The sequence below is a fragment of the Pavona decussata genome, unplaced genomic scaffold (genome assembly GCF_977016875.1).
Source record: "Pavona decussata unplaced genomic scaffold, jaPavDecu1.1 SCAFFOLD_57, whole genome shotgun sequence".
NCBI classification, from domain to species: domain Eukaryota; kingdom Metazoa; phylum Cnidaria; class Anthozoa; order Scleractinia; family Agariciidae; genus Pavona; species Pavona decussata.
Window position 1 is genome coordinate 90523 of NW_028145479.1, and position 19597 is coordinate 110119.

At 39.1% G+C, this 19597-nt stretch overlaps 3 protein-coding genes and 1 long non-coding RNA gene across 8 annotated transcripts in view; 3 read left to right on the top strand and 1 right to left on the bottom strand.

Moving 5' to 3' along the window:
* On the top strand, positions 1 to 16382 carry LOC146479972 (uncharacterized). The gene is made up of 9 exons (XM_085110192.1): positions 1 to 296; positions 6972 to 7151; positions 9385 to 9651; positions 10062 to 10329; positions 10426 to 10493; positions 11979 to 12070; positions 13322 to 13386; positions 13807 to 13918; positions 15061 to 16382. Exons 1-9 carry the CDS (start codon positions 176 to 178, stop codon positions 15187 to 15189), a joined length of 1302 nt encoding a protein of 433 aa, XP_084966318.1. The 5' UTR covers positions 1 to 175; the 3' UTR covers positions 15190 to 16382.
* LOC146479973 (uncharacterized) lies at positions 10539 to 11517 on the top strand. The gene is made up of 3 exons (XM_085110182.1): positions 10539 to 10551; positions 10593 to 11406; positions 11493 to 11517. The coding sequence occupies exons 1-3, from the start codon at positions 10539 to 10541 to the stop codon at positions 11515 to 11517; spliced, it is 852 nt and encodes a 283-aa protein (XP_084966308.1).
* LOC146479974 (uncharacterized) overlaps positions 11541 to 19597 on the bottom strand; it is a 14415-nt gene continuing 6358 nt past the window's right edge. Inside the window, exon 3 of one of the 2 annotated variants that reach the window (XR_014864809.1) lies at positions 11541 to 11684. This is a non-coding gene — a long non-coding RNA (uncharacterized LOC146479974). The other variant, XR_014864808.1, reaches the window with a different exon arrangement.
* The window catches only part of LOC146479975 (uncharacterized), a 10932-nt gene continuing 9638 nt past the window's right edge, over positions 18304 to 19597 (top strand). For 2 of the 4 annotated variants that reach the window (XM_085110188.1, XM_085110190.1), the window contains exon 1: positions 18308 to 18548. In XM_085110188.1, coding sequence (XP_084966314.1) covers positions 18440 to 18548 — 109 coding nt within the window. In that variant the 5' untranslated portion in view covers positions 18308 to 18439. Of the gene's footprint in view, positions 18549 to 19597 lie in introns of all 4 variants that reach the window. The other 2 variants (XM_085110187.1, XM_085110189.1) reach the window with 2 other exon arrangements.

Below are 19597 nucleotides of genomic sequence, written 5' to 3' on the forward strand. Positions count from 1 at the left end.
GTCATCAAGATGAAAAGGATAGCTTGTTTCGACATCGAAGTCTGTGCGTGCTAAAATCATTTAACGCTTGCTTTTGATCATTAAATATTCAGAGGACGCTCCTTGGTTACTTATTTGCCTTCAAAAAGAGCTATATTGTTAACGGAAGGCTTCCCAAAGCCGGGTTTCCTCAAGCATGCGGCCTGGATCACAATGTGTTTCGAAGATTTGGGTCTCTTTGCAATTGTTGTGGTTGATTTCATTTGTGTTGGTGGCGAATGGAAGTGATTCAGCTTCAGTTCCTTTTGCTAACCAAGGTAGGTTATATATTTCGTTTTAAAATGTTTAAAAATGATTTTGAAAGTCCGTCCTTTGTTGTAATGTGCCTGTATTTGCAATGTGCCTGCATGTACCAAATTTATCTTAAAGACTGAGGGCTGCTAGTACATGTAGCATATAATGCTGACCGCCTAAAGAAATTAAATTTGTTATCAGTGGGAAAAAAGCGATTGTTAGCAGATGTTACTTTTTTACACAAAGCTATTCACCGAACAATTAATGTTGATGTAGGATCTTATGTATCATTTCTATAAGGTCCTAATAGAAATCTACGCAAGGTTCTAACTAATCACTATTCGTTTAGACACAATGATAAGTTAACTCTAAAGATAAGATATGCAAGAACGAATGTTCTTAATAAGTGTATACCACACAAGTGAATAGTGCCTTTCGCGCTTCCTGATTAGCTAGCTCGGAGGTGATTAGCCAAGTACTATTCACCTCCTAGCAACCAAGGAGAAACAAGATGGCTTCCCGTTTCGCCACGGGTACTAAAGAGGAATTTATTTAGATAAACGAGGCAGCTGTTACAAAAAAATACAAAAATGGCAACAAAGTTTAGTTTGACGGCAATAAAAGGTAAGTTTTTGTAATCTTTACAACCTCATATTCTAAGGTGAAAAATGAAACTACAATGCCTTGTCTATGAAAACTGCTGAGCACTATAATTATAATGTCTTGCAGCATGGTTTCAAAATCAAAACAAATTTCACACAACAATTGAAGAAAATGACACCTTAGTAACTAAACAGGTACCTCAAAAAGTTTTAAGGACGGTGCCTACTATTGTTACTGCGCATACGTTCTGCGCATCTCGAGATACTCGGGTTTCCTATGGGTGGTGCCTACTAATACAGAGGTATTTTTGCGCGCTTTAAAACTATGCGGAGAAAGCAGAGCTTAACAAGTGATTTTGGTATCCAAAAAGAAAATTGGGGGTAACCATGCATTTTTCAGAGATAATACAGCGCTCCAAGCTCATTTTTTCAATAAGTCGCCTTTTGGCGACCTTCATTTTTAAAATGGTCGCCAATGGCAAATTTCGGTCGCCAAAAATTGTTGTTTCATTAACGCAAGACACTTCATGCTACTTACATGATGGAGCTACTGCTGAACGTTGTGTACGGAAATAAATCGTGTTTTTAACACTCCATTGTTACTTGCCTGCGGGTTGTAAACGCAGTACAAGATGGCAAAAACAGGCAAAGACATTTATGAGAGGTAACCAGAACAATTTACTACAAAGTCGGATGTTGAAACCCGGAACATGTATTTGCAGTGATATCATTGAAACAAATCTGATCAGATACGATTACGTGAATATACATTTGTTCGTACTGTCTACTTGCTAAGAAACATCTAAATCATTGGCATTGAAACCACTCACATATGTAAATTAAAACTTGAATCAACAATAACAATAACAATAACAATACTCGTGGCCTAAATAAATGTTTCTTACTTCAAAGTTGATGACAAAAATACTGTTTTTACGTGCTAAATGAAACTTGCCCGAATACAGTGTAACTTCCACTCATTGTTGACGTATATCAGTATCAAGTTATTCTTAGTTATCCTAATAAATATCTATATATGGTTTTCTAATCACGAAAAAGCAGTGCTAACACTTGAATTTACCACCACAAGGTATTCAGAGGAGAATGTAAAATATACATTTATCGCAGTCAGAAATCGTAAAGTTCCATTTAGCGACTCATCTCCCTTCATTAAAACTGACGCAGAATTATACAAACAATTCCCGTCCCCGGAAACTTGAAGAGCCCGTAGTCGGTAGACCACGTGGAAGATTTTCATCATCCGGAATCAATGCTGTTCCAAGTGAATCTTCTTCATAGTTGTTGAAGGTTAGTTCCGAGATGCTTTTCTTATGGAGAATTTCCTCGTGTTCTCCCTTTAACTTGATGACTTTTTCGGTTGCTGACGGATCGCCGCTTGCGAATAAATCGGGTACTTTTTCAAATATTCTCTCGAAGTCTGTCATTCTTCATTACTATTTCCTCAGCAAGAGCAATAGAAATAAGCAAATGACAGCCAGCTATGCGCGAATGGGGATTTCACATCAGTTTATTGAAAGCAGCCCTGCGCATAAAAGACTACACAGGCATTTGACCTCCAGCTGTGATTCAGACAAAGAACTCCTTTTTTTCTTATCTATCTATATCTGCATGAGAATGTGGTATGGGAAAGTCTCGGGGGCCGGGAAAGTGGTGTTGCCGAAAACTTTGAAGCGGCTTTTATTGATATTTTTGCAAGAAAATCACGTTTACCACTGATTTCGTCGATTTTTCGCTGAATTCTTACATCCAAAACAAATCCCGCTCATACAAAGCCTTTGAGCTGACTGCATGTAAACTTTGTCATTCACCAAGGTGTCTATCTATTTTTAGTAATTGTGCACAGCACCATCAACTCCACGTGTTGCCTATCCTGCGAGAGCATTCGGTTTTTTCGGCACTAGCTTTACAAATCACAACGCTTGTGAAACTAGAGCCCATAAAACTGAATTCTCTCGCAGGCTACGTGTAGCCAGATCAGCGTGAAAAGTGTCTGACTTAACTTTTCACACGGGAAATTTAATATTTCTTCATGAAACACATTTACTCCAACAAAAGTATTTTTATTGATGAATATAATAAAAACAGCTTTTATTTTAAAAAAAAAATGCAATAAAGGCAACTTACAAGAGCATACGACTTGCCATCTTTTGTGTCAAAAATTTAACTGTTTCTGTCGGGGTGGCCTGGGTGTAAGTCAACCCCCGCCGGAAGTAGTTTGGGCTCTCCCCAGTTTCTCCCACCTGAGTTTTCAAAATGGCCGCTCAATGAATTCAAAGCTGCGATACGCAAATCCTTATGCCAGAACTGTACACATGTCTTGCCATGCAAGAGGAACAGATTCATCATTGAATTTACACAGAAGAAAAGCGTGGTAATATTTCTTTAATTTAACGATGATTCAGTTAAAAAGCGATACAACGTGAAGTCAACTTTATTCTTTTGAGCTGATATCCTTAGGTCGCCAAATGGCGACTTTCGCCGATAATTCAGTCGCCAATTTTTTTTTTCACTCGCCATGGCAACCAAAATGGTCACAGCTTGGAGCGCTGTTATAAAGCTTCAATTTGGAAAAAAAGCACCATACATTGCTTTGTATTTTGCTGCTAGAATAATTGTTGCTTAGTTACCTCTAAAAAATGCGTGGTTACCCCCAATTTTCTTTTTTGATTTCAATAGTCGCTACTAAGATCTGCTTTTCCCGCATAGTGATAAGCCGCGCAAAAATACTTCCCTATTAGAAGGCACCGTCCTTAATTGTTCGCAAGAAAGCGAGATGAAACTTTGTACAACAAGAAATTGCTTTCTGCGTGGCGCGTGAAATTTTAAAATTTCCCACCTTTTGAAAGTGCGAAGTGATCATTGCAGTGAATTTTCCAATTTATGCAATTGGAAATTAGAAACCTGAAAAAAATTTAGGCCATTTTCCCGTGAGATGAGTGAAATGATGTAAAGTATATGAAATGATTCATATATGAACTGCGGATGTACATGAAAGTGAGAAGTGATCATCGTAGTGAATTTTCCAATTTATGCAATTAGAAGCCTGAAAAAAATTCAGTATAATAATAAACTGGAAAATTCACTGCGATGATCACTTCTCACTTTAATGTACATCCGCTGTTCATACATGTATATGAATCATTTCATATACTTTACATCATTTCCCTCCTCTCACGGGAAAATGGGAACCCACAATTGACCTTGCTCCCAATGTGTGGCTTCATACATGTAGCTCAGTTCATAGAGCATCGCACCGGTAACGTAGAGGTCACGGGTTGGAATCCCGTTGAAGCCTGAATTTTTTTTCAGGCTTCTAATTTCCAATTACATAAATTGAAAAATTCACTGCGGTGATCACTTCTCACTTTCATGTACATCCGCAGTTCATATATGAATCATTTCATATACTTTACATCACTTCCCACCTTTTGTTGGTATACTGTCAAAAATAAAGTAATTTTTGGCCCCCTAGTTATTCAGCTTGTGTGGTATACATGTATACTAAAACAATAATATTATTCACCTCAGTGTCGTTGAAGGTGGTGGATATTTACCTCCACTTCAGTGAATAATTCTTAAATATACTTATTTTCATAGAGTTGTGGGAACATGGAACTCCCTTCCCTCTCTGTGAGGCAACAAGTGTGAATTCTTTTAAACCCTTGGTTAAAAAGTTTTTTATGGATTAGTTCATTCTCTTAGTGTTTTTATTGTTATAATATATAATATTTATTACTACCACATTTTAATTTGCATCATTATTTTCATCTTACTGCCTTAGTACCATTGGTGAACTGCTTTAATATGGGGTCTTCGACTCCTGCATTTCATCCCTTGGCTTCTGTTTTTGTATTGCCATAAATTTGTTGAAAGTTAAAGTGTTGTCTCACTTAGAAACGTTGCTATTGAAATCTGCTAGCTTGATCAAATTTTGAAATACACAATTGCCATGCATTGTACAGTTTCTACATGTAGGTTCGATCGAGTCATTCAATTCAAATACACATACAGCTTTTTTAAACTATTCCTCTTTAAGCTTCATGGCAAAAGAACGCTTTCTTTTTTTGGATTGTGTTTGTTCCTACTGCAAACCTTTTCAGATTTCTTTTATGGGCATTTAAATCAAATGGCTATAAATGAAGCATTCCCGTTGGAGCTATGCTTACCCTTCATCACAGGAGCCCAAACAAAGTGAGAGTCATTGATAGTTGAAGGGAATGTATGGGAATACCGAATAGGTTCATATTAATGGCGAAATATTGCCTGGAATATTACATGTAGCAAGGTGTACAAAAAATGTAAACATACTGTACCTTAATTGTTGTGCTTTGTCATTCTTGTGGCTCGCAACAGCAAATTTTAGTGATTTGAAGGGGTCTTTAACTGTATTAACACAAGAAGAACATGGAAGGAAAACTAGATTTCAGACTGGCCCAGGACCGGCCAATTTTCACCCAGAAATTAACAATGACCTACTTCCAAACAATTCACCATGCAAGCTTAATGAGTACCATTCAGTTAATAATCTGTTCAAAACTCACAGTGCAAGCTACCAAATAATATAAAGAAATTCAGCAATCAAAGCTCCGACCATACATGGCTGGAGATTTGTGTGCCAGCCTGTAACAGTCTAGCCTCCCACGCAAACATTCTTTGGCGTTATCCCATCACACACTTAGTCCTCCAGTCCTTAAACACTTGGGGTGGAGTGTGCGATGATGACTAGCCAAAGAGCGTCTGCATATTTGCATTCGTGCCCAATGCCTGATTCTGAGTAGATGAATTCAAACCTGAAAGCCTAAACTCATCAGTTGGCATGACTGTTGTTGTTTCTAACAAAGCTACCACACATACAGACATGTACAACAGACTGTTATTTGAAGAAAATGTTGTAATATTTAAACCAAAATGGCTGGTAGATGACCATCAGGGCACAAAATTTACTTTTCTCAATCCCTACATATGCTGCCTGAATTATGTAATAACTAATTGTTCAGCGGCCTTAAATATTGCCACGGCTCGTAAAATTAATATACTGTTACTATTAAGCAGCTTAGTCAATGGACCCAATAAACTTGAAAGTATATTTAAGTCCCCAATGGGAGTTGAACCCATGACTTTCCACATATGGGTCAAATATCCTTGCCATAGAGCTACATGTACAGTGATACCCCACTTTACAGACACCCACTTATCATGGACACCCTCTTACAGTACATGTATTTACATTGTACAGACAGTAAAACCCCACTTTACAGACACCCACTTATTACCGACAGTTGTGTTTGTCTGTGACCCGAGTGACTTGCTCTCATACAAAGTTAACCTTGCTTTACAGACACTGGTTGTCTGCCTATTGTATAAATCAAATATTAAGTGAAAATGTCAGTGTAAAGGAAACTCACAGACTATTTTAAATTATTTAATTGTCAGTCAAGTTTGAAGCACTGAGCAAACATTAATTCTAGTGCTAGACTACTTGAATGAGCATAAGGTTTCTTCAGTTGTTACGAACCTCTATGACGGACACCAAGGGGACAGGAATAAGTCTCTGTTTTAGAGAAGTACATGTAGGCTTTATATGGATTTCAGTCTGTCAGGGGCCAAGTGTACTGTCCGTAATATCGAGGTGTCCGAATAAAACATTGTTTTGTTGCTTTTAAATTGTGTCTTTTGTCTGAGCTTTTTGTCAATAAAACCATAAAAAAAATTAATATAGACACCCGGATAATAAAAATTAGGGACACTATTGCTTGTTCCTTTTGGTACTATTATCTGGGTTCTATTGTACAAGGAAAAAGCCCATTAATAATATTTGTTTATAAAGTTCAAACAATGATAGTACGCATCTAGCATACTTTTAGTGAAAGCATCCTGCAGATTGGTGTAAAATGTTTATTGTAAGCAAGCTCATTCATAAATGAGAAAGTTGCAGTATTCAACATGTACTGAATCATAAGAATGAGACAGAGACAGCATTTGACTGGAATTGAATCCATGAATGTCTGCAGACTGGTCAGATTATGTACATCATAGTTTGTTTTGTCATTATTTTGGTTGTTTGTTGCCTATTAGGCTGTAATCTGCCACCTGTCATTGGCCCTTGTCGTGCTGCCTTTCCCAGATGGTATTTCAACAGTAATACCAATAGTTGTGAAGAATTTACTTATGGAGGATGCGAAGGCAATGCAAACAACTTCCAGACACGCGATAACTGTGAAAAGTCATGCAAGCCATCTGACGATCCCTCATTAGGTTGGTAAAAGCTTTTTCTTGACTTCACTGCAGCATCCTGTATTACATTTGCAGTGGAACCCCACCTTATGACCACCTGTTATAATAAGCACTTTTTTGTGCCCTGAAAGAATTGAAATTCCAGTCATTGCCTTAGTTTTACAACCTCGTTAATCCAACTACCCCATTATTATGACCACATTTTCAATGGCCTGTGGGCTACAGCTGTATCACTGCCCACATGCCATACATTTCTTTGTACATATTATTTTTTTAAATTTATATATTCCCCTGGTTAGAAATCAGAACTCTACGAAACATCACATTTTTGCTGAATTCATTACGGCAAATAAGTATTGCTTTTTGAACTTGCTTTTCACATCATCTGACAATGTTCATTTCACAACAATTTTATTATTCCACAAGTGTGTGTTGGGTATGAGATGATAGATAGCCAACAAGCGTGAGTGTTTTGTTAAAAAAACAATCAGGAAATACTGCTAGATCTTGATGATTTTGCTTTGCAAGAACAACAAGAAGACAATTTAATGGTCGCTATTTCTCGGCCATGGTGTAATACAGGAAAATTATACCATGGCTGCAAAGCCAATCAAATCTCTGGAATTGCATCATATAATGATCCGGATATTATTATGATAAAAACTACATGTACCTTGATAACTGTTAATTGAAGGTCTGAGAGCATAACCAACTTATGTCGAATTTTAGCCCGGCGTTCGATTTCGCTCGGATTTGTCCGAATTTTGGCTCTCCCTGGCTTTGAAAGCATTTCGCGGGTTTACAATCCTGGACAAAACTCCTTGAGAAAACCAAACACGAACAGAACAAAAACCACTTGCTTACTTCTCCCTCCCACCCCCTCCCCCTATGCAATGACAACCGAACACAGACAGGCAAAAAAACCCTCACTTACTGTTTCTCCCTTCATAATTCTACCACAGTTACTTCTTCCTCCCCCCCTTCCCCTTATGCAATGTTGATGTGGGAAATGATGCTTGCCAGGAAGTGAACGCGCTTGGAAGGCCAATTTTTTTACAGGTTTTTTCCACGTCAGACTCATTTTCCAAATTATCGGTAGCCTAAAAGTTTCCACTGTCCACTGTTTAGTCGCACCAGTTGTTGTTTCTATAAGTAACGTTTGAGATGATATCATGGTTTGCTTTTGCGGGTTGTAACAAGCCCAAAATAGATCAAGGCAGTCTGGATAAACAACTTGCGTATCGTACTGGCTAGTTGGTTTCGCTTTTGTTTGGTGAAGTTTGTAAACGCACGACATCTATGGATCTTTTGAAAAGTTATGAAATTGACGAATGCAGTTCACAGGAACTGGTCGAAATGTTGTCCAAAGAATCCCTCCTTGGCAGTGATGACTGTGCCGTGGCGAATTTTTCAATTCGATTATCCCGCTCCCGCGGGAGCATCAGAGACAAATCCCGCCATGTGCAAGGTGTTTTGCAAGCCTTAGTTGTGGTTTGCCAGGTATGAAATTCGGTATGTAACGATTAACTTGACAATTTCAAGGCAATGATTCAATAAAAGTACGATTAACATAGATTTTCAACGGTTAACACCGACTGCTCGTGAAAAGAATAGATAGTACCTTTTAATAGAACTGCCGTTAATCGTTGTTAATCGTTGAAATGGCTACATGTCTTCCTGTTAATCGTGTAGAATGCTAGTATTTTGCGTTATCAAAAGTGATATGTCGACAAACGGGACAAAGCTGGATTTTACGCCAGGAAATGGACACATTTTCTCTTGGAGAATGTGACTGTTTACATTTCTGACATTCCTGTCACGTACGTAGTAGTTTGTAACAGAATCAAATAAAAGCGTGACAGCATTCTTTTCGTTGCTCCCGCGAAAAAGACCGCTTTCGTGTGCCGTGTTTCAAAGACAACGAGTGTATATTGAATACAAGTATTTAATACTCAGTGCATTGTCCTTTTGGTCATCCAGTGTCTATAATGTTACCGATATATCTTTACAAGATGGTAAAATTTCTCAGTGGCATTAATACGAAACACAAAGCGGCGTGAAAAAATACTGGACAATGGTTTTAAATCGAATTGCAGTTCATATGCAAAAGTTTGGACAAATCCGAGCTACATCGAAAAGCGGGCTGAAATTCGACATTGGTCGGTTATGCTCCCAGCCCTTCAATTATGCTATTAGCTGCAATTGTATCTTTTTTGATAGTGAACCTCCTTGGGTGTTCTTTTTTGCTTGGCAGATGATTCTGTACAGAAGACAATTCAAACCTATAGGAAGCTTGTCAAAGATGGAATTCAGCCTGAGAAACCAGTACCGTTTTTCTCTGAACATAGAATCTTTAGAAGAAATATAGAGTCACTGAATCAGCCTTCCAAAAGAAAATTGGCCAAACAGAAGTTAGATGCTGCTAAACCTGAGGGAATGTCTCCGCAGGCCTTAGATCCTTTCTTTACTGGTCATACACGGCTCCATCGTCGGGACGTTGATCCCGAAACCGGTGGAAAAGGTAACTTTTATCATCTTTGAAGAATCAATGTTGTTGGGAGGTCAGGGTATCTTTCATGTACTGTGCATAAATAGTGTTTGTGTTTTTTATGTTGTTTCGTGTGTAACCATCATAATCACCCACAACTTGCTACCATCTGGCCAAGGTAGAATGATTTTTTCTTCACTTTGTGCAGTCTCCCATTTCCTTACTAGGGCTAATGTTCATTTGCATCATTACTTTACCTTGCCGTACCTACATGTACATGTATTATAATTTGCTGTTCAAGGTCAAAGCCCATAGTTAGAGGTACAGTAGAACATGAACATGTAGCTACATCTACAACTGTATTTGTGACTACAATATCAATACAAAACAAATCATCTGTGCATGTATTAATTAACTTAATTGTTCATCCATGGATGTCTTAGGGCCTGTTCACATGGAGGTGGAAGACGATGAAGGGCAGGAGCCAAAATCTGGCCCTGATTATCCAAAACCGTCATCTCGTGGAAAAGCAGTTTACAGTGACAATGAAGGACAAGAGCCAAAATCTGACCCTGATGACCAAAACTCGTCATCTCGAGGAAAAGCAGATTCCAGTGACAATGGAGGACAAGAGCCCAAATCTAACCCTGATGAGTCAAAATCGTCATCTCGAGGAAAAGCAAATTCCAGTGACAATGAAGGACAAGAGCCAAAATCTAACCCTAATGAGCCAAAATCGTCATTTCCAGGAAAAGCAGATTCCAGTGACAACGAAGGACAAGAGCCAAAATCTAACCCTGGTGACCAAAAATCGTCATCTCCAGGAAAAGCAGATTCCAGTGACAATGAAGGACAAGAGCCAAAATCTAACCCTGGTGACCAAAAATCTTCATCTCGAGGAAAAGGAGATTCCAGCGACAATGAAGGACAAGAGCCAAAATCTGACCCTGATGAGCTAAAATCGTCATCTCGAGGAAAAGCAAATTCCAGTGACAGTGAAGAACAAGAGCCAAAATCTGACCCTGATGAGCCAAAATCATCACCTCGAGGAAAAGCACATTCCAGCGACAATGAAGGACAAGAGCCAAAATCTAACCCTGATGAGCCAAAATTGTCATCTCGAGGTAAAGCAAATTCCAGTGACAGTCAAGAACAAGAGACAAAATCTAACCCTGATGAGCCAAAATCGTCATCTCGAGGAAAAGCAGATTCCAGTGACAGTGAAGGAGAAGAGCCAAAATCTAACCCTGATTATCCAAAACCATCAGCTCAAGGAAAGGCAGATTCCAGTGAGAATGAAGGACAAGAGACAAAATCTAAGCCTGATGAGCCAAAATCGTCATCTCGAGGAAAAGCAGATTCCAGTAACAATGAAGAACAAGAGACAAAATCTGACCCTGATGAGGCAAAATCATCATCTCGAGGAAAAGCAGATTCCAGTGAGAATGAAGGACAAGAGACAAAATCTAAGCCTGATGAGCCAAAATCGTCATCTCGAGGAAAAGCAGATTCCAGTAACAATGAAGGACAAGAGACAAAATCTGACCCTGATGAGGCAAAATCATCATCTCGAGGAAAAGCAGATTCCAGTGAGAATGAAGGACAAGAGACAAAATCTAAGCCTGATGAGCCAAAATTGTCATCTCGAGGAAAAGCAGATTCCAGTAACAATGAAGGACAAGAGACAAAATCTAACCCTGATGAGCCAAAATCTTCATCTCGAGGAAAAGCAGATTTCAGTGACAATGAAGGACAAGAGCCAAAATCTGACCCTGATGACCAAAAATCGTCATCTCGAGGAAAAGCAGATTTCAGTGACAATGAAGGACAAGAGCTAAAATCTGACCCTGATGACCAAAAATCGTCATCTCGAGGAAAAGCAGATTTCAGTGCCAATGAAGGACAAGAGCTAAAATCTGACCCTGATGACCAAAAATCGTCATCTCGAGGAAAAGCACATTTCAGTGACAATGAAGGACAAGAGACAAAATCTAAGCCTGATGAGCCAAAATCATCATCTCGAGGAAAAGCAGATTCCAGTAACAATGAAGGACAAGAGCCAAACTCTGACCCTAATGAGCCAAAATCGTCATCTCGAGGAAAAGCAGATTCCAGTGACAACGAAGGACAAGAACCAAAATCTGACCGTGATGAGCCAAAATTGTCATCTCGAGGAAAAGCAGATTCCAGTGACAGTGAAGGACAAGAGCTAAAATCTGACCCTGATTATCCAAAACCATCAGCTCAAGGAAAAGCAGATTCCAGTGAGAATGAAGAACAAGAGACAAAATCTAAACCTGATGATCAAAAACCATCATCACACAAGAAATCTGGCTCTGATGAAGATGATCATACGGGAGCTGAATCACATCCTGAGCCCGTTGAAGGTTCAAACGGCAATGATGCGAGGTCTTCCCTCTATGAAAATGCCGAATCCACAGACAACAATAAGGTACAGTTAGGTACATGTGCATGCAACCTTACATCAGTTATTCCACATAGTGTATACATTTATCAGTTTGAATAATTATTGAACAATTATTCCATGAGCATGTATTGGATATGACATGATAGACAGCCAAAGAGGGAAGCAGCGCCAAGCAGGCTATAATCATTCCATTTCCAACAAGCACGAGTAGAATAAAAACCAATATTGCTACATGTAACATGTAGATTTGCTGATTTCATTTCGCAAGAAAGATGAGACGACGACTTAATCGCTGCTATTTCTCATACGTTGTTTAATATCCCATAGCCACTAAGCCAATCAAAATCGTGGAATCTCGTTGTCCAGTGATCTTGTTTTTCATAAATAAGTACAAACGTGTTCCTTTTGAAGGTGTAAGATTATACATGTAAAAGAATACATGTATGAACCGTTTTAAACATGGATGGATTACATTGCTTTCTTCTTAAGCTTCCCAAATTATACATCTAACAATATTATTGTAATCATTATTTAACCAATGAATAACATTTTATATGTGGCACTGGGAGGGTAACTCTCCTAGAGGGGTTCTAGCCTCCTAACAGGCCCTTATTCGAACAACTATAATTGTTAAGTACGATGTGCTGTAACTTTGTACTTGTGCGTTGTTAGTGTTGGTAGAAATATCTAATGCAATGGGCTTACTTTCATGTAATTTATCTTACTATGCAATTACAGTAGTTATAACTTTCTTTCACTGTGATGACCTTATGAATTGTAGCCCAGTATAATTGACGACCTTGCTGTGCCCATTTGTCTGTGTATCTGCCCGTCCATCTTTCTGTCTATATTATATTACCAGCGAGGACCAGATTTCTCCACATTGCTATGCAAACTAAACCTTGATAATTTGCGTATCTATCTGGTTTTATGAAAAGCTGATCAATGACAATTTTAGCACTTCTTGTGCAACAAAACCGAAAAACAAGTGTTTTGGCCCTGAGAAGGCTCAGAGTCACACGACATGAGAAGAAATGAAGATGTATAGAGGAGAGGGAAAGAAAAGACTAGGCGACCCTACCTTTTTTATATATTGCCCAGTGTCAAAAAACGAGTCTCAAAATTGCACTCTCAACAAGGCATGGTTTGAGTGGACCCGTTTTCAAAAGTCCAGCTACATAAATTATGTTTTGAAGAAAATCTTGTTTGATGCTTTGACCATTTGGCCATTGTCTGATCAAGTGTTCCTTTGTATCTATTTTGTTGTAAAACCAGGATGATGACATTGATGATGACAACTATGATCGAGGGTATTCACAGCAGAACTATAGGAAGGATAGGTGATTTATACTTTTTATGTTTACATTTATATTGAAAGCTGATAGCAGCTCCTTAATAGCAACTAAACTACATTCTTGTATTACTTTTATTAATTGCACATACTAGCCTGCGAACAGGCTCCCAAGTGGATAGGACAAAGAGAAAGATCAGTAAGCGGTGTGAGCCGAACTCGGTCTGGGCACCACAAAGAAAGGGAGTGCTTGCTCCCAGACCGAGCTCTTTGCCTTATACCCTACTTGGGAGCCTGTACAAAGGCTATAGTATTGTACCATTTGTTGCTTCTGCATTTAGATGTACTTTTGATACATTAACTTCGAAGTGGTAGAAATCATGCAAGTTGCGTGCTTTGGACGTAAGCAGAGCATCGTCTGTGGTAGTAAATCCTTTTAATCGCAAGTTTTGTTTTGTTTTCTCACCAGTGTCTACCGTGGTACTGATCTCGAACACACGTCCAGCCATTTCGCCGCATTTTTTCTCACCTCCATTGTGATGGTGTTTGCTGCGTACGTAGTGTATCACAACAGACAGAAGGTATGTGTACTGTATGGCATTGCTTTGCTCACATGGACATTGTACAGGGTTCGCACTGGTCCTGGAAATCTGTTAATCTAAGTCAGTACATGTACATGTAATAAAGTGCTGGTGAAAGACACTGAGACGCAGCCAGATGGGAAGACCCAACAACTTAAAAATACTTAATGTTCGTATTTGGTCCTGGCAATAACTTTCTGAGGCCTGGCAAAGTCCTGGAAATTTGTTCCTGAAAAAGGGTACAACATTACAGTCAGTGGATTGTAATGTGGTTCCATTGGGTCCGGTTGCAGATGAAATTGTACTGTGACCAACATATTAGTTAGCTGGACAGAGGGATTCTAACTTTTGCATCCCTGCTAGAATACCAGTGTTGCTTTTTCAGTTTTGATTTGAAAATTTTTATTTCTGATGTACTGCTTTGGTGTTCATGAATTTGGAGACCCTGTACAGCTGTTTAACGTTTGCAAATGAAAGTTGTCGAACAATGTAGATGTAATGTTTGAGTCTAGAAGACAACCTGGCTTACTTGAGAGTACCATCACCATTTGAGACAATAGAAGTCAAGTTGGAATAAATGTGTAAGCCTGGGCCCAGTTGTTCGAAGGCCGATGAAGCTAATCCTGGATCAACGCAAAATTTGACTCGAATTTGATTGCTGATCAACAAAGATTCTTCGAAAAGATTTTTGGCCCTCAGTTTTTACTTAGACTTTTCTTTACTGTTAACTCGAAATTAGCCTTTAAAACCATTTTAAACGAGCGAGCTGAAAGCGCCGATTAACTTCTAATCATGGAGTAGCGTTAATCGGCTTTCGAACAACCCGGCCCTAGTGAATAAATGAGAATGATGGATAATTCAGTGAGTGACACAAGCATACTCAGAAAAAAAAATTCGAGTGTTCCTATCAGGAGTCGAACCTAAGACCGTCTGATTACTAGTTCGGATGCTCTACCACTGAGCTACAGGAGACTCTTGGAGCCAAGGCCATTAAACACATTTATTCCATACTTAAGAACAATAGGAAGATAAAATGTAAACCAAGGATAAACTTGAACCACAAAATTTACATTCCGTCTAGTTAGGCTTTCATCCAATGGCTGTTGATGTGTGTTGATGTGAATTTTTCTCTATTCCCACAGATCATCGCAATCATAATAGAGGGTAAGGACGACAATGGCAGCAGAAGGCGCGGTTACAGGAAACTGGAAACTAACGTTGAAGAGGCCATGCCGTCGATGAAAAGTGCCAACTCGTCTTATGTCTATTAGAATCGCTGAACAAGATGCGAGTAAATTTCTTTATAAAATGAGGACATAACTAAATGCATGTAAAAAGAAAAGACATGAACTTACTTGTTAGGAAAAATTGTTCGTTTAGATAATACTTTTGATACGAAGTTTACAAGTGTAACATTGTTTTCAAACAACCATATTCGTATTATTCGGGTTGACTGGAAATAGCGTTCAGTTGAGGCTGTTGGAGGCTTTTTTCAAACCTAATGCGTTTGAAAACGTTCCACCGCATATGTCTCAAAACGTGCAAGAGCTTTATTTCTTTTTTCAAGTGATACAAGGTTTTGCATCTAAGATAATACTTCCACGCTCAAAACTCGGGCGATGTCCAAATGTTAGCTTAGCCCCTTTCATACTGTGCCTTCGTGTTTAAGCGTGTTCATCTGAGCCCAGTTGTTCAAAGCCCGATTAAGCTAATCCTAGATTAACGTGAACTTTGATTAGAATTTAATTACTAATCAGTAAAGATTCTTCCCAAAGATTTTTGCCCCTCAGTTTTGGCTGAGACGTTTCTTTACCTTTACCTTGAAATTAGGCTTTAAACCAGTCTTAAAGAGGGAGATGAAAACCTCGATTAACGTTTAATCGTAGATTAGCGTTAATCGGCTCTTGAACAACCCTGCCCTGGGGTCCATGAGAGGCCCAGTGCTAAACCGTTAATTAAAAAAGTGAGTTTTATTTGCGTGGAAATGAAAATTCATTTCCAAATGAATAGCTGCGCAGCAGACCTCGATGTGATAACGAGGTTTAAGACAACTCGAAATAGCTTATGGTGCTGGAAATTTCCTTTTGCTTGTTTTTCTGTGAATTATTTTCGTTTCGCTTAGTGTATATGCGTTTCAATGCAAACTGGTCCATTTTCTTAGAGTTAATTTGCTTATCTCCCTAGCAAATTGAAAGAATATGACGCAGTTGCATTCGCACTCATTTTTCCTGGACTCTGAAAATCCCACTCTAGTCGTTTGTACAAAACATGGTTGCATAGTTGTAAAAAAAATAGAGTAGTGGAAATATAAACGCAACCTAGTTTTTTTCGGTGCCCAAGTCTAACTGTTTAGCGTTCTTTGTGCATCAGCCGTAAATTTTTCTTTGGAATATATCGCGTCAGTATAAATGGAATGAAAATAACTTAGATGAGTCAGAATTGAAATAAAGATATTTCTACACGATGGAAGTGCAGAGGGTGGTTTGTTACGACTTACTGCCCGGGAGGGAGGGCTAAACATAACATCTCCAATTACAATTAAGTTCTAAAGTGATGACGTCACAAAAACTAAATTTATGAAATTATGGGATTTGTTAGTATATTCAGAAAGATCACGAAAAATGCCTATATGCTAAAAATCAGCATCTTATTGCAATTTGGGGGCCAAACGTTTGGAACCGAGACAAAATTAGGATTTGTATGGAGTCACCAGGGCATAACAGAGCTAATATCTCGCCCCCAAATTGCAATAAGATGCTGATTTTTGGTAAGTAGGCATTTCTCGTCATGCTCTTTCCAAATATACTAACAAATCCCATAATTTAAAAACTTCAAGTATTTGTGGCGTCACACAGTCAGTGTAGCTCATTTCAATCTTGCCCTATCCTGAGTATCAGGCTTTTCAGGAGGGGGGGGGAGAGGGGGAACTCTCCTCTTCTCCCCCTCCCCCTCCCCTTCCCCCCTCCCCTTAGGAAGGCCTGATACTCAGGCTAATCTTGCCCTGTACTAGGACGGAAAGATAGTGTTTCTTCTCTCATTTTTCTCCTCGCCTTATTTGGAATGTGTTAATCGTGGCCATGGCTTAACAGCGAGTTATACTTAACTTACTGAGATCAACTGGATACTGTTAGAGGCTATGCTGTTTTTGCATACCTCTTAAGTCGTTTTCAGCTCGTCTGGCACAGATCTCCATAGTGAATTCCTGCAGGGCTGATAGGTTCGTATGTTGTAACGGAAGAATTATTATGCACGGATACTTTTCATATGCATGTTTTATCAGGCTCAACATGCCTTTTAACTCTTTTTTGCCTTAATAAAGTGCCCTGTTTCAAGCTCTGTGGTGGGGCCTACGACGGCCAAAATCAGAAATATATTGTGCGGGGAATTTCTCTCGAGCTCCCTCTCGTTTCCCTTTTTGTTTTTGGTCGATCACTGGCCTTACTTTCTGAAGCCTTAAAGCTGTTGTCGATTTGTTTTGACGAAGGGTTAACACTCGAAACGTCGAATCTCGTTACGGTGGTCAAATTACCACAAGTAGCCCAAGATCTACGATTTGTGTTACGTCGCGTAATTTGAGCATCAAGATGACCGTTGTGTAACAACGAGATTATAAGGGTTTGTATGGGGAAAAATCTTCTCCCTATACAAACCCTTATAAAATATTTCACTATTACACAATAGTTATCTTGATGCTCGTGACGTTGGTGTTTACGTTACAAGGGTCAACACAAATCGTACAGCTTGGGCCACCTATGAAATTACCTGCTTAACGACTGTTGACAACATTTGTTTCCAATCTACACCGACGCAACACCACACTAGCAGGTTCCTAAAGTAAACTAGCAGATTGGTTTGCCAAAATCAGAGATGCCAAAATAGTGTTTTAGTTTGTTTTTAAAGGTCAGTGTATGGCTAGGTTGTAAAGAAAGTCAACAAGCGCCTGTATTTTTTGCGTCAGCTTAAGCGTGCACAAGTAAAGTCGGAGGAACTTTTGCTCTTCTATCTGACTTGTATTAGGCCTGTCACTGAATACGCATGCCCTGTTTATCATCATAGCCTCCCGCAATACCTTTCAGTAGATCTTGAGAGATGTCAAAGGCGAGCTTTGCGTATTATCTATCCAGATTGTTCGTACAATGAGGCGCTTCTTTTGACCGGTCTAGTTCCCTTACACTAACGCCGCGAGTTCTTATGTGATAAGCTTTTTAATTTCATCTTGTCCAATCTATCTATCTATCTATCTATCTATCTATCTATCTATCTATCTATCTATCTATCTATCTATCTATCTATCTATCTATCTATCTATCTATCTATCTATCTATCTATCTATCTAGCTCGTTTCAAGGTCCTTTACGGCCCCTGGTCGGCACGTGACAAGTGCGTTAGTCACCATTTCCGGGTTGTCAACATGCAACTGTGCCATGCAGTCATGGTTTCGCCTTCGCCCTCGGGATTTGCATCTTTGTTTGATTAGTTAAACTCCTGGAACCTTTGCTGCTTGATCGACAGTTCGTGAAGATGAAATTGTGCGTAAGCTTGATGTTAATTGTCCCTGCCGTGTGCTTTTGTAAGCCGCCTTCAACAAATGAAACTTTGGCGGAGAAGCCAACGAATGAGACCGTTTTAGGTAAGCTAATATTAGTTCCGTTGCATGTTCATAACAAGCTGTTGCTTCTTTATTGTGAGGTTCTGGTTATTCATATCACTTTCACACATTCCTATCCACAACTGCCGAGATACTCCGTACAGACAGTGTAAATTTATGGGGTTTCACGACTGCTGACAATCTTCCATTATATAAACGGAGGCCGTCATGACCACGAGTATATAAGCGTCTATTTAAAAACATAAAGCGTTTTGATATGTTTTCAGTTATTCTTCTATAAATGCCTTTGCCAGGGCCTCATCCACTGCCGTTAATAACAGCTTGTCAAATAAACACCGAGTGTCTGCGCGAGTCACTCTGGAAAGTGATTGTACTGATACTCTGTCAGTCATTTAATATTTTAAATAAGGTCGACTAAATACAGTGTTTCTTGTTTTACTGCTTGCTCTCTTCATCAGTACATGATTGGTTTCTAATTATTGTTTTCGAATACGAGGAACACGACATCGCTTTGAGATATAGGACTTGACCCAAAAAGCAGTTATAACCTTAAATTTCACGTTCCACCATATGGTTACACATCAGCTACTCCTTGCCAGGCTGATATTGGGAAAGCTCTCGAGATGTTGCGTTACGTGCGCATATCACTCGCAACTAACCGTGACGCTAGCACAAAATATCATAAGACTATCAAGCCAGGGCATAGATGATCGTCAACACTATAGATGATCGTCAACACTATACTAATTAATCACCAGTGGGAAGATAATAATACTAAGTTTTAACTTTTGCTCAATAAAATGAATAAAACGGACGCAAGCCTGGTGTAAATCTTATCAGCGTTTGAGGGTTATTTCACCGTTTTGGGCATTCTTTGAAACCACTGCAGTGAAGGGAATAAAAGTTGTTTCAAAGAATACCAAAAACGGTAAAACAACACCCTATCCGTGGTGAAGTGAGCTTGGGCTGCCTCTGACATGTAACTGAGTGTACCGCATCGAATTGCATTCCATTTCCTTGGGTTGGACTGTATTGTAAAGATAAAAGGTAAAGATGCCAATTGTTAGAGA

Excerpts from the sequence above, each read along its gene's own strand:
- LOC146479972 (XM_085110192.1), top strand. The coding sequence starts at position 176 with ATGCGGCCTGGATCACAATGTGTTTCGAAGATTTGGGTCTCTTTGCAA. Across the intron at positions 7,152-9,384 it reads ATCTGACGATCCCTCATTAG|ATGATTCTGTACAGAAGACA; the intron begins GTTGGTAAAAGC and ends TTTGCTTGGCAG. Across the intron at positions 10,494-11,978 it reads AGAGCCAAAATCTAACCCTG|CTGAATCACATCCTGAGCCC; the intron begins GTGACCAAAAAT and ends ATCATACGGGAG.
- LOC146479973 (XM_085110182.1), top strand. Across the intron at positions 11,407-11,492 it reads GACCCTGATGACCAAAAATC|GAAAAGCAGATTTCAGTGCC; the intron begins GTCATCTCGAGG and ends CGTCATCTCGAG.